Here is a 15260-nt window from a genome sequence, read left to right as displayed (position 1 = left end):
GAAGCAAGTCACCATGTGACATACATGCTTAACTAAACACGGGTAAATAACATTTTATCTAATTCCAGAGTTATTCTGTGATCAGTAAACACTCACCTTCTTTCACAATTACACTGACAACTGTCTGATCCTGCAAGCCCCTCTCATCCTTCACAGTTAGTGTGAACTCATACTTTCCAACCTGCAGGCCAGTAACTGTGGCAATGCTGCTGTTGTCATTCTCAATTTTCACACCTTCTGGGCCCCTGAAATAAAAATTGAATGGGAGACAAAAGCTTATCAGATTTTCCTAAAACTTGATTTAACGTCATTACAAAATAAAATGATTTACACCAATAATTTGAACAAGGCACTCCACTGACTTCAAACTTTTGTTTGTTTATTGAGCAAAGGACACATACATGTTACGGGTCACCTGACCCTTTCTCAAGTGTGGAGACGATTGGAGTGAAATAATTTACATCCTGTTAATACTATGACGCAAAGAACTACTGTATGTACCCAGGCTAGTAATTACAAAGTTATAATAATGGTTGGTTACAATGCTTACTTTTTCCTAACAAATATATTATTACATATTAAATACACAGCTCTGTAGAGGGAGAGCTGTATTTCACTGCAAACACTAATCAGCTCCTATTGGGATAGGACTGGATACAGCAGCTGTCCTATTCATTTATAAGTAACTTGTGTCAGCATCAGGCCTCAAAGAACATTTTTACAAACTGCACATCTGAAGTGAGGATTGCCTTTAACTTTCTGGCAGGATGCAGGCCGGTTTCACATTGCTAAATGGCGGCAGCGATGTGGTGCGTCACAACCGCCACACCTTCAGAAACAGGCCTTCAGGAAACACAGCATTACTACGCGGTGTTCCCTGTCACTTGCCGTCACTTCCTGCTTCGGGAGTGCGGAAGTGCAGGGAAGCGTATTGTTAAAATGCGCTTCCACGCATGCGTGCCACAAAGCCAAACATTTTTTTAAATCCCTGCACCGCCATAAAATATCATGACTTCCGGCAGTGGCGTAGCTAAGGAGCTACGGGCCCCGATGCAAGTTTTACAATGGGGCCCCCCAAGCACTCTATACGTAACAATTGATACGGCGGGACAAAACCTGCCAATGGCAACCACAGTGTCAGTGGTGCAAGAAGGGGATGGGGAACAGTTTGTTAGTGATTACCACTATTCAAAGTATCTATAGAAGTGATTATTATGAGCACTAGACCAATAGAAAGCTAAAACTGCAACTGAGGGAGGGCCCCTCTAGCCCAAGGGCCCCGATGCGGTCGCTACCTCTGCACCCCCTATTGCTACGCCCCTGACTTCCGGTCTAACGCAGAGTGACGCAAGTACGCGCGTTAACATAGTTTAGTCCTAGCGTCGGGGATGCGGCGAAAACGTCCCGGTGTGTTAAGTCCCGCAGGTGATCATCAGACAAACATATTTAACCTATAGGGGTAGTTCGTGTAGAATATTTGGGAGCAGTACAGTTACCACTTCACAACTGCCTAGCATGTACTCAGTACACATTTAAATCACAATGCATTTAAAAGCACCACACAGAGCACTGCAACACAGCCATGTGACCTCAAGAGTACAGGAGGTACATAGAAATTATAGATTTCCACTTCCTATAATACTATACAATAACATTCTAGGTAAACCCATCTCAAATACATCTAACACTTCATAACTTCTTCACATACATTTGGTAGGCATTTATTATGCTTATCCTGTATTCTTAAATGCCCATCAGTTGCCACATTCAAACATGTACAAATGCACACAGGTGGCTGATTTAGGTGGTTGGGAAGCAGGAACTGAAACACTCCCCAGCTGTCTACAAACAACACATAAGTCAGGTTACAGCTATTTGACAGGTGTATCTACAGCAGACTATAGGGAAAGAATTGTATCTCAAATTAATAGTAGCTGCAAAGTTATTAGCTACCACTTGAGGTTGCATTAACACTTTGAACCTCAGCGATAAATATTTCTGTGTATTTCTTTAAATTCTATAACTACTGTGTAAACCTTTCCTTTATTATAAGGCAGTATAATACAAACTTTGTTTTTTCCCATAGATAAGAGACAATCTTCTGATCATCAGAGCTCCGGCTGCCATCCAGAGTTGTACTGTCCACAGGTAGAGTCAGCTCTTTGTCTGGTCCAGCATCAGCCTGAGGGGGCTTGTTGTTTTCTGAAAAGGTAAAAATGGAGTGTGATATAAAATAAAAAATCACAATAAAGTGTATGGTAAAACGTAAACTCTACTACAGCATAAGACGTGGTTCTTACCAGGTTGAACAATAACTGTGACCTCGGTGGTAGCCTGCTGACCTGCAGAGTCCGTCACTGTAAGCTGAAAGGTATAATCACCTTCTTGAAGGGCTGATAATTGAAGAGTTGATGTTCTTACTCCCTGCAAAAGTCAACAGAAAAAGGTTTGACTCAAGAAATCCCTACAATGTATACTTCTGCACCCCTTCCAGCACCTCCCCATTAAATCTACAAGTGTAAATGTCCTAGCTCAAGGTGAGGAGCCTGGATTTTGTGTTTTTTAAATTGTATTTGATCCTTTGTGGCTAGGATTTTATCTAGTGCTCTCCCTCTTTCCCCATTAGTGATCTTAACACACAGCTTGCTGGTGTGTTCGCATGGTACATATGCAGGTACTAGCAGCTCCCTTGCAGGATTAGTTAGATGCACTATCTGTCCCAGGGAGGATGTTAAGGATATGTGCTCCTATTCCCTAGATAGGTTTTGATGCGCTGAATGCGTGCATGTTTGTGCTATACATGTTACAGGGCCAGAGTTAGGACACATATGAGACTGGGCTACCTCTATCCGGTGTATGTGACTACGCAAGAGACTTTATTCTTGTAACGAAGATCCCAGCTTTTAACTTAGCTGTAGGGACAGCATTGATTGCTGCATGATTGTTGTAAATGGATTCGCATGAGGATTTGCATGAGTGTGCGGAAATTCATTTTGATGTTTTGCGTGCCTCACCCCTTCCAGCACCTCCCCATTAAATCTACAAGTGTTTAAATGTCCTAGCTCAAGGTGAGGAGCCTGGATTTTGTGTTTTCTAAAAGCGCTTGTGCAATGATTTCCTATGAGAGTGTTCACATGTGCGTGTTTCGATTTTATTAAAATCACAAACGTGCTACATGGACCATTTACTGAGCGTTATTGCTCAATGGAAGGTATAGGGAAATCGCAAAGCGCTTCAAAAAGCAGGGCTGTGGAGTCGGTCCAAAAATCCACCGACTCCGACTCCTCAGTTTAGGATTCCACTGACTCAGACTCCTCGACTCCGACTCCTCTAATTTGCATATTACAATTTTGTTGATTAAAAGTATGTAGCGTGAAATTCGTCTCTAACTGCCAACGCTTAGGAATTTTACAAGACAACTGAAGTGAGAAGGATATGTAGACTACTATATTTAATCCCTTTAGACTAAAACTAGTCCTTGGTAAGAGTATTTGTAAAAGGTACAAACCGGAACAAAGAACATCTATCAGGCCCTAGGCAATGTAACTGTGGGTACATGTAAGAATGATGTGCAGGTACTCTGCAGGAGAATGAAGAGATTCTTCCTCTATTACACATTCTTCATGCACAATCTGAACAAGGTTTATGGGCGACAGACAACACCTCTGTGTTCAATGTGCACAACATTCTCAGTGGATTCCCTGCAGCTCTGTGGGGAGTGCATATGTAGAGTATAGTACTACTGTGTAACAAAGTAAACCTGAGACAGATCAAATTTAAGTTTTATACATACCTGGGGCTTCCTCCAGCCGCCTTCAGTATAATCAGTCCCTCGATGTCCTCCTCCACCACCTAGATCTTCTGCTATGAGTCCAGGTACTTGAGCCAGTCGGGCGTAGTGCGCATGCACACACTCCGCCGCCAAGAGCGTACTACACCTGTGCAGCACTATTGCGCAGCTGCAGAATGTTCCTGGCTTTGGGAGCGGCACGTGGCTGGACTGCGCTGACTGGCTGAATTACCAGGACTCATAGCAGAAGAGCCAGGTGGTGGAGGACAGCGAGGGACTGATTGGCCTGAAGGGGGCTGGAGGAAGCCCCAGGTATGTATAAAAAAACTTTACTTTTCATCCGTCTCAGGTACCCTTTAATTTGTAGTCACCAAACCAAATTTTAACATATCAAATTATTTGATTTCATGAGCAAAGGGAGTGCATGCATTTGCATAAATCAGCATCAATGCAGAATTATTTCCATCTCATTGACCATCTCTATTAGTGACACGGCTACACATCAGGCTTTATTCTTACAGCATAGATGTTATTTAGTATATATAAGAGATTCCTGTGTACACATCATATATACAGTCACAATCAGATGTGTATATCTGACCTTAAAAATATGGGGACTGCTTTATTGAAGCAGCACAAGTAACTAATTTCGATTGGTTTATTTCATTTTTGTGGACTAAGCACAGCTTTTACTGTATATATACTGTATATATACATTATTTTTAATTACTATTATCTGAGAAATAGAACATTTTATCATATTTTCTATTTTAATTACAGTTACAAATTCATTAGGAGTCGGAGTTGGTGCATTTTTTCCTGACTCCGACTCCAGGCACCCAAAATTGCCCCGACTCCGACTCCACGACTCCGACTCCACAGCCCTGTCAAAAAGTGCTTTGAATTGTCATTTCCCAAGAGCTTTTAAGAATAAATACATCGTATTTATTCCTTTCCGACTGATGTCAGGAAGTGAATAAACTAATCGCTCAGCAAAAAGCTTACAAAAGCACTTTTCTAAGAGCATTCAATAAATTGCTCAGCGCTTGCGATAGCATACATAAATGAGGGTTGTGTCTAATTTTTCATGATATTGTTTGACTCCAGTCTCCAATGTGCACATTAAGGGGTGTTCATAAATACATTTTTTGGCACATTAAGTAACTGTTGTAGACCCAGTCACACCTGAAGTGAAAGGAATATGGAGGATGACATGGATTTGTCCTGCTGGTCACCTGCCTTTAAAACTTTTAGCCATATATTATACAACATAAATGAAAAGGGACATATCACAAAATAACCTTTTTCTTTACCCAAGAGTCAGTCATTACTTTGTCCTTGTTATACTTGTAGCCATAGATCCTGAGCAAACATACAGATCAGGTGCTCTGACTGAAGCCTGGCTGGATTAGCTGCATGCTTGTTTAAAGGATAGTAGAGGCAAAAAAGAAATTGGGGAAGCAGGCATTTAGAAAGAGTGGTCCTGACGGCCCTCATTCCCCCCATCCCGTTCTCCACTGACACCCCTGTTTCTCACCTAAAGACTCCCTCGCAACGTCTCCCGGGTCGCCATCACTTCACAGATGTCGGCCCGGCTGCTCACGTCCTATAGCGACCGGGAGCACTCTGTGCATGCACATGATGTCAATTGTGATGTCATGAGCATGCGCAGAGTGCTCCCGGTCGCTGTAGGACGCGAGCAGCCGGCCTGACATCTGCGCCCTGACAGCGACTCCCGGCGACCCCGAAGAAGCTGCGTGGGGGGTTAATTTGTCTTTAGGTGTGAAAGAGGGGTGTCAGACGAGAATGGGGGGGTGGGGGGTTGGAAAGATGGTTAGGAAAAGTGGCCAACAGGTCAGCTACCCCTAAATGCCCGCTTCCACCGTTTCTCCGAACTTTTTCACCTCTGGTATCTTTTAAGGTGTATGATTCAGACAAAACTGCAGCCAAAGAGATAAGCAGGACTGCCAGGTAACGGGTAATATTTAAAAGGAAATAAATACAGTAGCCACCCAGGAATGGATTTCCCACAAGGCATGTGCCTACAGGCGCTGGATGATGAAAAGGCAGTTCATTCTCCTACCCTAGGTGTCTCAATCAATCAATCCCTATGTAAAGCACTGATATACAGTATACATATATTAGATTGTGAGCCCCTCTGAGGGACAGTTAGTGACAAGGCAATATACTCTGTACATCGCTACGTAATATGTCAGCACTATATAAGTACACACAAGTACTTCTCACCTGCATTTCCATTACTTTCCCTTTGCTGTTGGGACTCAATGTCCATTCATAGCTGACAAGACCATGATCATCTTTGCTCAAGTTCCCATACAACACAATTGAGTTTTTGGGAAGTGTGATGACTTGATTGGCTCCAGCATTTGCCACAGGAGGGTAATCAACAGCTTTGATTACTGTAAGGTTAGCGGTTGTTGAATTTTTGGCCCCATCGGAGTCCTCCACAGTTAACCTATAAAGTAAAATAATAAAATAATATTTGACATAAAATAGATGACACTGCTATTTATGGTGGAAGATCTACTTTGAAAATAAATAGGTCTTGGATTTATAATCTTAGGACACCTTCAAGGGATAATTTATGACTATGCAAAACCCTTATCCAAACCATTTTTTTTAAATTGATTACATTACTTAGCTCACGTTTAAACCAATCGGGATTGCCTCACAGCTAACTAGGTGATTAATATACAGCCTTGTAGCTCAGCAGTGCAGGCAAGTGTCACTAATGGTGCTCTTTTGAAATCAAAACCTGGTTTGCATGGACTTCCTCATTCAGAGGTCCAGCCATGCCCCTCGCAGGCACTCTGCAGAGACCAGTTAGCGATGGCAGCTAGGGGTGCTGAAATAGGCATTTAAGATTATGGCTAGACCTGATTTTCTAGCGTGGCTGATCACCACAGACATCAGGGAACACCTGTACATACAGGACACTACAGTCACCTGTAACAACTTAGAAAAATAATTTTGGGCAACAAAAGTCTACCCTTTGTATAAAGTCTTTGTAAGGCTGTAAACTAAATAATACAGTGACCCAATACAGGGACTCTTTAAAGGATCATTCACACCTGTGTGCACTAAAATGTGAGACGAGTTTATATATACAGATCACTGTGGGTAAATTAGTGTTAAACAAGTAAACCCCCAATTCTCCAAAGAATCGTAAACCACTGAAGCCCCCCTCCCCATTACATAACCCCATGTGCTTCCGTGCATAAACCCCCTGATGCCCTACTGGTGCGTCCATGCATAAACACCCCAATGCCCTACTGGTGCATCCGTGCACAAACCCCCGATGCCCTACTGGTGCATCCTTGCCTAAACCCCCCATACCCTACTGTTGCATCCGTGCACAAACCTCAGATGCCCTACTGGAGCGTCCATGGCTAAACCCCCAATGCCCTACTAGTGTATCTGTGCACAAACCCCCGATGCCCTACTGGTGCATCCATGCCTAAACCCCCTCCCATACCCTACTGGTGTATCTGTGCACAAATCCCCCTCGTAGTAAATAGGATGTGGTCATACATGAGCCATCCATATAAATATAAGAAGAGGCGTAGCTTCAAATCATGGGTCCTCCAATTGCAGCCCCCATGCCCTGCCCCCCCCCCCCCAGTGCATTCACACTTTCTTTTTCCGTGGTGACCAGGAATCATATAAAGTTGCCACCATGACTACCCACAATCAAAACAAATTTGGCCACTACAACACATACTTCCCTAGGATTGCTCTTGGCCCCCTGTGGCTGCAGAGGTACCGCAGTGCTCTCCTGGCATTGGTGTCGTATATGTATCCATATGGATGTTTTACTACTGCTCATTGGATTTACTTGCATTGCCTCTCTGTTCATCCTATTCAATGATATGTTTACATGCATATGGTCACATATATAATTGTGATTCATAAAGTTTGTTAGATATTTCTGCTGCTCTATTAGCACTCTACACTCTGTTTAATTATATCCTGATTTATCAGCACATGTACGGAATAGATTTATTGTTTGTCACATCCGTATTATTAGGGTATATAGTAGGGGCAGTGCTAGTAACCTAAGAGATCCGGGGGAATTTTAGGCAATTTTCATCACCAGTGACAGAAAATGGTTGAATCTCTCTGGCAAAAAAAATCATGCAGTCAGAAAAATATTTCTCTTTAGTAAAGTGGGTAACTGTTATAAATGTTGGTTTCTATGGCTGCCTGTGTTACTGTTGAAGAGGTTCACTGACTTCCCATTCTGCATACATGAAATAGAGTCGTGAGGAAAAATGGGCGTGGGGTAAAGCAGATAAGTCTAAACGATAAATACGACGTAGATAAAAAATAGTGAATTGGGTGCCAAATGAAAATAAAAAAATAGTTACAGTGGTAATGACAATAGTAAAACATTGGTAAATGTTTGTGATATTTTACTACAGCTAAACCTAACCCTACTCTTATACAGAACCCTCCCCCTCAGATGCTCAACCCTAACTCCTCCGCCCTCCCTGACGCCTAACCCTAAAACCTCCCTTCCTGTCGCCTAACCTTAAAACCTCCTTACGCCTAACTTTAAAACCCCACTTCCTGACATCTAACCCTACCCCCCGTCCTGACACTTAACCTTAAAATCTCTCTTCCTGATGCCTAACCTTACACGCCCCCCATGTCCCTACACCCGCATCAAATAACATAAATACACAAAATGATAGAGTTTCAGAAGCAATAATTTCAAAAGCAATAATTTCAAAAACGATAAACAAAAAAAAAACAAAAAAAAATGTAAAAGATAATATTTTCAAAAATGAAAAATTTTGGTTGGATGGGCCCAGCGCCCGCTATTTATCGGGGTTCCAAATTTTTGCTTTTGGCGCCCAATAGCCAATATTTGCACTAGTGCATATGGCGGCGCCCAAATTGTCCATTAATCGCAGGTGCCCAAATTTCCTGCTTCCCCCATTATTGCTTAGAGTACTAAAAAACCAGGAAAATAATTTATAAATCTCCCAAAGCAGGACCTAGACACAACTAAAAGCTTGACTGTAGGTTTACTTTCTGCTCAATCTATCCAACGCTAAATTAAATGTTTTGGGTGATATTTACAAGAAATTCCCGATAGTTCCTCTGCATAGGTTGTTACCTGAAGGTGTAATTTCCAGGGACCAGGTTTGTGAGTTTAAGTATTTCAGTGTCTCCTGTAATCTTCTCCTCTCTTAGCGGACCCTTCAGCTCCTCCCAGAGATAGCGCACTATTTTTTCATCATCTGTACTCTCTGAGGATAACAAGAATAATAACAGAACAGAATAAATCAGGAAGGAGAATATGAAGAAATTCTTCAGCAGAAGACTTAGGATCCTACTTAAAGGGATACTTAAGTCAAAAATAAATGATTTTTACTCACCTGGGGCATCCCTCAGCCCCCTGAAGCTGTATGGTGCCCTCGCAGCCTCGCTCCGATCCTCCTGTCCCCGCCGGCGGCTATTTCCGGGTTCGGCGACAGCTGCCGACAGGCTGGGAACGCGAGTGATTCTCCACGTTTCCAGCCGCTATATCACCCTCTATGCTGCTATAGCATATAACATATACGCTATAGCAGCATAGAGGGTGATATAGCGGCTAGGAACGCGGAGAATCACTCGCGTTCCCAGCCTGTCAGCGGCTGTCACCGAACCCGGAAGCAGCTGCCGGCGGGGACAGGAGGATCGGAGCGAGGCTGCGAGGGCACCAGACAGCTTCAGGGGGGCTGAGGGATGCCCCGGGTGAGTAAAAATCATTTTTTATTTTTGACTTAAGTATCCCTTTAACACGGAGCAACACGTACATCGCCCTACTTACAATCGGGCTGACAAATACCACAAAATATGGGCAGACCTGACAAGCTCACCACATGCGAGACTAGGTGAATCCCTGGTGTAATTTGGTATGTTTCTGATACTGACTGCCTATAATGTGTATCAGGTTTTTCGTCCAGTGATGGGGACAAAGCTTGTGAGACTGACTGAAGAGTTCGATCCACTATTTTCTGTACTAGTAAATATTTTATCTATACCCAAGCTATAATTATTGATTTTTTTTATTTTACTGTTTGAGCTAGGTTTCTGAAGCATTATAAATAAATGTTAAAGCTCCAGTTTGGGCTCATGGGTTTGACAGTGCATATTTTGTGGAATATATCATAGTTTGCATTTCACAAAGTTTTGTGTATTGTGCATAAACCATTAATGAATCATGAAATTTTAATTACCTGCCATGCTGAGGTTGCACCATTGTCTTCCTGTGCTAATGTTAGATCATGTTTGGTTAGACTGGACAGCATTCTATGATATGTTTAAAGTGGAAATGAAAAAAACAAAACAAAGAGTTTCTCTTACCTGGGGCTTCTGCCAGCTTCTTGCAGCCGTCCTGTCCCACGCCAATCCTCCATTCTTCCACAGCCAGCTAGTTTTGGGTCTGTCGACTTGTAAGTCGATGGGCCACCGCGCCTGCACAGCCCTGCCACGCGTAGCCTTGTTCGCACTCCCATCCACAATAGCATCCTGTGCCTGCACAAGGACACTATGGTGGACGGGAACGTAAGCAAAGCTATGCATGGCCAGTGCTGCGCAGGCACAGTGGCCCGTGGGCGAAACCAAAACTAGCTGGTGGCGGGGGGGAATGGAGGATCATGGAGGACCGGCGCGGGACAGGATGGCTGCAAGGAGCTGGCAGAAGACCTAGTTAGGCAACAGCCAGTCTTTTACCATGAACACAGTGTTGGTCACTAGACTCCTCCCACCTCTGCTCCTGCTGACAAATGAACGCTCTATGGCCAGAACTGCTGCTACAGCTCTACAGAGTCTCATCACTAATGATTGACTAGTTCTTCCCTGTTCAGTATATTGGAAGGCCCAAGGCCCCCCAGCATGATATCTGTCAGGTGTTTAATATATTTATGGCCAAAGATTCAGAATGTGCAATGCACAAAAAAATGTGCTATGCAATGATCCATTAAGAAACTGGGAGGCTGAAGTAAGGTTTCAACCCAGGGTTTGAATTTTGAATTACCGTAGATCTTTAGGCACAATGTAAATCTAGGTTCAAAATGAATTCAGAGCTGCACTGGGCTTGAGATTTTTTTTTTTACCCAGATGCATGCTGTCTTATTCCATACATTATGTAGTCAGTTCCTCATTGCTCTGAATTCAATGGGAGCCTGGCTGTCTGGAACCAAACACACTGCAAATGCACTCCCAACATGATGCATTTGAATGTTAAGAATACATACAATCTAAAGGGATAAAGACAGATCATCTTTTGGAGGAAAGAAACTAGCAGAACACGTACTGTACATCAGAAACACAATCATTTAGGTTTCTCTAAAGGTGTGTAAACGCACACAATGCTTGTGCTAGAAAGGATCGGGACTCAGACCCTTGTGAGACAGTTCTGGAGCTGAGCGCTGTACAAACACCTCGCTCTGCCATAGCTTCCGGGAGTAGGGGTAAGGATGGGATACAGTGGATTTGGCTGCCGATTACCGCTGATTTGGTAAGCCAAAGTAAGAGATATATGAAGGCTGACATATTTATTACCTTTCAAACAATGCACATTGCCAGGCTGTCCAGATGATGCTCTGCCTCTAATATTTTTAGCCACATACCCTGAGTAAGCATGCAGATCAGATGTTTCTGACAAAAATATGACAAAATTAGTTGTATGCTTGTTTCAGGTGGGTGATTCAAACACTGCTAATGCCAGGAAGATCAGTAGACCTGCCAGGCAACTGGTATTGTTTAAAAGCAAATAAATATGGAAGCCTCCAAATGTCTCACATCTCACATTCCATTTAAGCAACGTCGGAGGACACTTGTACACACCCACTAGATTCTCAGCCAAGACAGGCCTGACCAGCCACCTTAGCCGAGAACAGTCCAGCATGTGTGGAACGCTTTAGAATGAAGAGGTGTATTATTGGGCTATTTTTTAAAAGCAGATTTTAATCTTTAAACACTACTTTAAAAATGAGAATGATGACTACGATGTATATACTCACGGCTGCCATCTATGACTGTAGAGGTGGTGGGCAGTGATATTTCCTGATAACGAGGTGACACAATAGCTACAGGTGGCTGATTTACTCGTGGCTCTGTAAAAGTGACAAAATCATGATTAAAGCTAGACGGTGTAAAAGGGTATTTACCATTTGTCGATTGAGAAATGTTAGCCTGGCACTCACCTGGCTTGACCGTGACATTGACAAATCCCTCACCATGTGCATTTTCTCCATCCACAATGACCTTGAACTCATACAGACCCGCTGTGAGCTTGTAGAGGGAAAAAAATAAATAAAGACCGTTATGAACCTCTATGATCATATATATTCCTTAGGCTATAGTCCTGGACCTCTGAAAAACTTCATGTACAAGAGCCCATCATCATTCAGGTATGGCCCTTATTAATTTTCAGTGCAGGCTTTTAAAGCAATATAATAAGAATAAGGTCTGCACACCTCAACAATATAAGAAATAGACATGAAAATAATGGGTGATCCAATAAACTGGGCTGGAAGCGCTAATAATATTTAGAATGATTGACCAGCACACCAGCATAAGTTTGCAATCAATTTGTATACTGAAGAAGACACAAAGGCCTCGATTCATCAAGACTTAGCAAATTTGTTCACAACAGTTTGGTAAAATACCGAATTTGTTAACTTCATTTCAGGATTCATCAAAGTTATCTACAGCTGTTAACGAACATTCGCTTACGATTCGGTAACAATTCGGTAATGGTTCGCTAAAACGGAAGAAAGTGCAATTCATGAAAAAGAAAGTGGGCGTGGTTTAGCGTTACATTTAGGATTAGTTATCTCCTTCACTGTTCTGTCGTTATTCCTGTCAGATCATTGCTGACAGAGAAGATGGAGCCATTTGAAGTGGTTATGTATCAGCTGAGAGTGATTCAAAGGCTCAGAAGTCAGAAGGGCAAGAATAAGGTCTAGAACTATATCAATCTGCAAGAGAATAGATTTATTTGCTATAACAGGACATCTGCATTTCTCTTGAATCATCTTGTAAGAGAACACAGGTAGTGCCAGGGTTAGCTAATTTGTTAGCTGCACTAAATTTTTATAGAAAAGGCTCCTATCAAGCCGCAGCTGGCTAAATTGTGGGATTGTCCCAAGCAACTTCTAGAATCCTGGTCCAGGTGTTAAGCCCTATTCAGAATCTTGCTACGAAGTGTTCAAAGGACTGCCTTTTACCCACAATTCCATTGGAATCTTTTGGCCTTGTGTTAAATTACCGCTGTAAAATGGTAATATCGACACGTTACCGAATGGTTACCGAAATGTTAACGAATTCACACCGAATGCGGAAAAACCTTGATGAATACAACTAGAAATCGATAAACTTCGAATTCGGTAATTTAACAAACTGGAAAAAGTTATCTCAAAGACAATGATGAATCGAGGCCAAAGTGTACATACAAGGATATAAGCATAGTATGCTTAAAAACCAACAAATGAGCACAACAAATGACACTCTGGTATATACAATAAAGTTTGTTCTAAACATCTAAATATCAATCAAACCAACTCTATAAGCATGCGGCCACTGGAAGCAAAATCCAAACAGCACAATTCAGCAATAGTTCAATAGAGAAGCAGCAGACACATCAAGAAAGTGTAGCAAGGGGACGACATGTGAGATTCCATTACTCTGACGGCGCCAATGCAGAACTATGTCCTTTGTTGGAGGGTATAATAAGAGGTTGTTCCTATTAGGGTGCTTTTAAGGCAACTAAAAAAATCTTAACCACATTTTCTGCTGCATTTATTAAAAAGGTACAAGATGGCAAAAAAACACTTCTAATCCCCAAAATGTAATAGATGGCCAAAAAGGGAGTCTGAGCACTACTGCTTGCTGCTAAAGCACAAGTCCTTTGTCTCTCATGATTATCTTTTAGCCTCCGCACTGGTCCAGGTGCCAGTGTATGAGGAGGTTAGTGGCATATCTAGATTTTCATACTAGGAAGACCTTTAAAGCCTACATTTAAATTAAAGCAGGTGTTGCCTGCTAGTTTTGAAATAAGTAGAACACATGGGAACAGTTAACAGTCAGAATGACAGGACTGCTGCCATAAATGTATTTCTGGTTGGATCACAAGAATACTGTGGTAAGTCACTGTAATTATGATATTTGTGCATCCTAACCACAGGAGTTTTGTGTATTTTTGCAGTAATTTTAAAGCTGTCCATGTCCTTATCAGACTTTACATAAATTAAGCAGCCAGGAAGAACTGATTATTGACACTCCTGTAATATTAGAATGTGGCGCATGCTGAATGATATAGATAAGGCAATGTCAGTACATAAAAGACAAAGCATTCAGGAGCCAATAAGCACCAGTAGAGGTTGACCAGGAACCAACAGAGGTGGAATGCCCTAAAAATACCAAAAGGCATTTGGCCACCAAGCCTGAGAAACCAATGTGACGTGAATAAAACATAGTTACAATAGTGCGTACATGCAGAAAGGGCGCCGGGTAAATCTGGGCACCCAGAAAAGCCGATGGTAGAATATTGGTAAATTTACTATTTTACTATTACAGTTGAAATGATGATAGCAAAACATTGGTAATACATAGCAATATTTTACTAAAGCTAAACATAACCCTATTCTCACACTGAAACCTTCCAACCAAATCTCACCACTGGCGCCCAAATTTCACTTCAATTATGATATTTGAATGGATTCCTAGGGCGGCACCTACTTATTTCCACATTAGTGCTATATAGTCCAGCTTTGTGACATTATTCTGAGGAAACCAATGGCAGAGCTTGAATAGCCTCCAGCTTGTGAATTAGTGCAGGGACAGGGACCTGATTGAGGGTAGTATGGTTTCATGGGCATAAAGCTTTTACTAGCTGGACCGACTGCTCCAGAGACTGAACAATGCACATAAAGCGCCTTTTCCACTACACAGCTAAATCGCAAAAACACAAAATCGCTAGTAATTTTTAAATTGCTAGGGTTGCTACTTTATCATAGAAATCATGAGACGTATTTTCCACTATAGTATAGACAGTATATATAGACAGTTAGTGAAAAGACAATATATACTCTGTATATATGTCAGCGCTATATAAATCCTCAAATAGTGATTCGATTTGTAAATTGCAAATCGCAATAGCTTTCTGGAGCAATTTTAAGAGGGATAATGCAATGCAAATGAAAAATCGCAATCGCTGGCGTTTGTGATTGCGAATGCTAGTGGAAAAGGGCCCTTAGTTTTGCTGGAAAGTGTAAACCCCACCCACATTTACATGTGGGCAGAGAGGACAGCCCAGGGAGAGGAGAGATTAAAGAATTCCACAGGAACAGCAGACAGCTGCATATGCAATCAACTGATCTGAAGCTTGTTTATATCAAGTAAGGTAATCATTTACAACAGGAGTCATAAATATTTCACAGTCAGAGTGCATAAG

General features: G+C 42.1%; 1 protein-coding gene across 4 annotated transcripts in view; it reads right to left on the bottom strand.

Annotated features, from left to right (window-relative positions):
• KIAA0319L (KIAA0319 like) overlaps positions 1-15260 on the bottom strand; it is a 141831-nt gene that overhangs the window by 32825 nt on the left and 93746 nt on the right. For all 4 annotated transcript variants that reach the window (XM_068269103.1, XM_068269102.1, XM_068269105.1 and 1 more), the window contains 7 exons: positions 12010-12097; positions 11827-11919; positions 8934-9066; positions 6038-6266; positions 2301-2424; positions 2070-2202; positions 97-245 (listed from right to left, as the gene is read on the bottom strand). In XM_068269103.1, coding sequence (XP_068125204.1) covers positions 97-245; positions 2070-2202; positions 2301-2424; positions 6038-6266; positions 8934-9066; positions 11827-11919; positions 12010-12097 — 949 coding nt within the window. The remainder of the gene's footprint in view (positions 1-96; positions 246-2069; positions 2203-2300; positions 2425-6037; positions 6267-8933; positions 9067-11826; positions 11920-12009; positions 12098-15260) is intronic.

Source organism: Hyperolius riggenbachi, chromosome 2 (assembly GCF_040937935.1).
Source record: "Hyperolius riggenbachi isolate aHypRig1 chromosome 2, aHypRig1.pri, whole genome shotgun sequence".
NCBI classification, from domain to species: Eukaryota; Metazoa; Chordata; class Amphibia; order Anura; family Hyperoliidae; genus Hyperolius; species Hyperolius riggenbachi.
The sequence above is the reverse complement of the archived record's forward strand: the minus strand, read 5'-3'. Positions and strand labels throughout refer to the sequence as shown.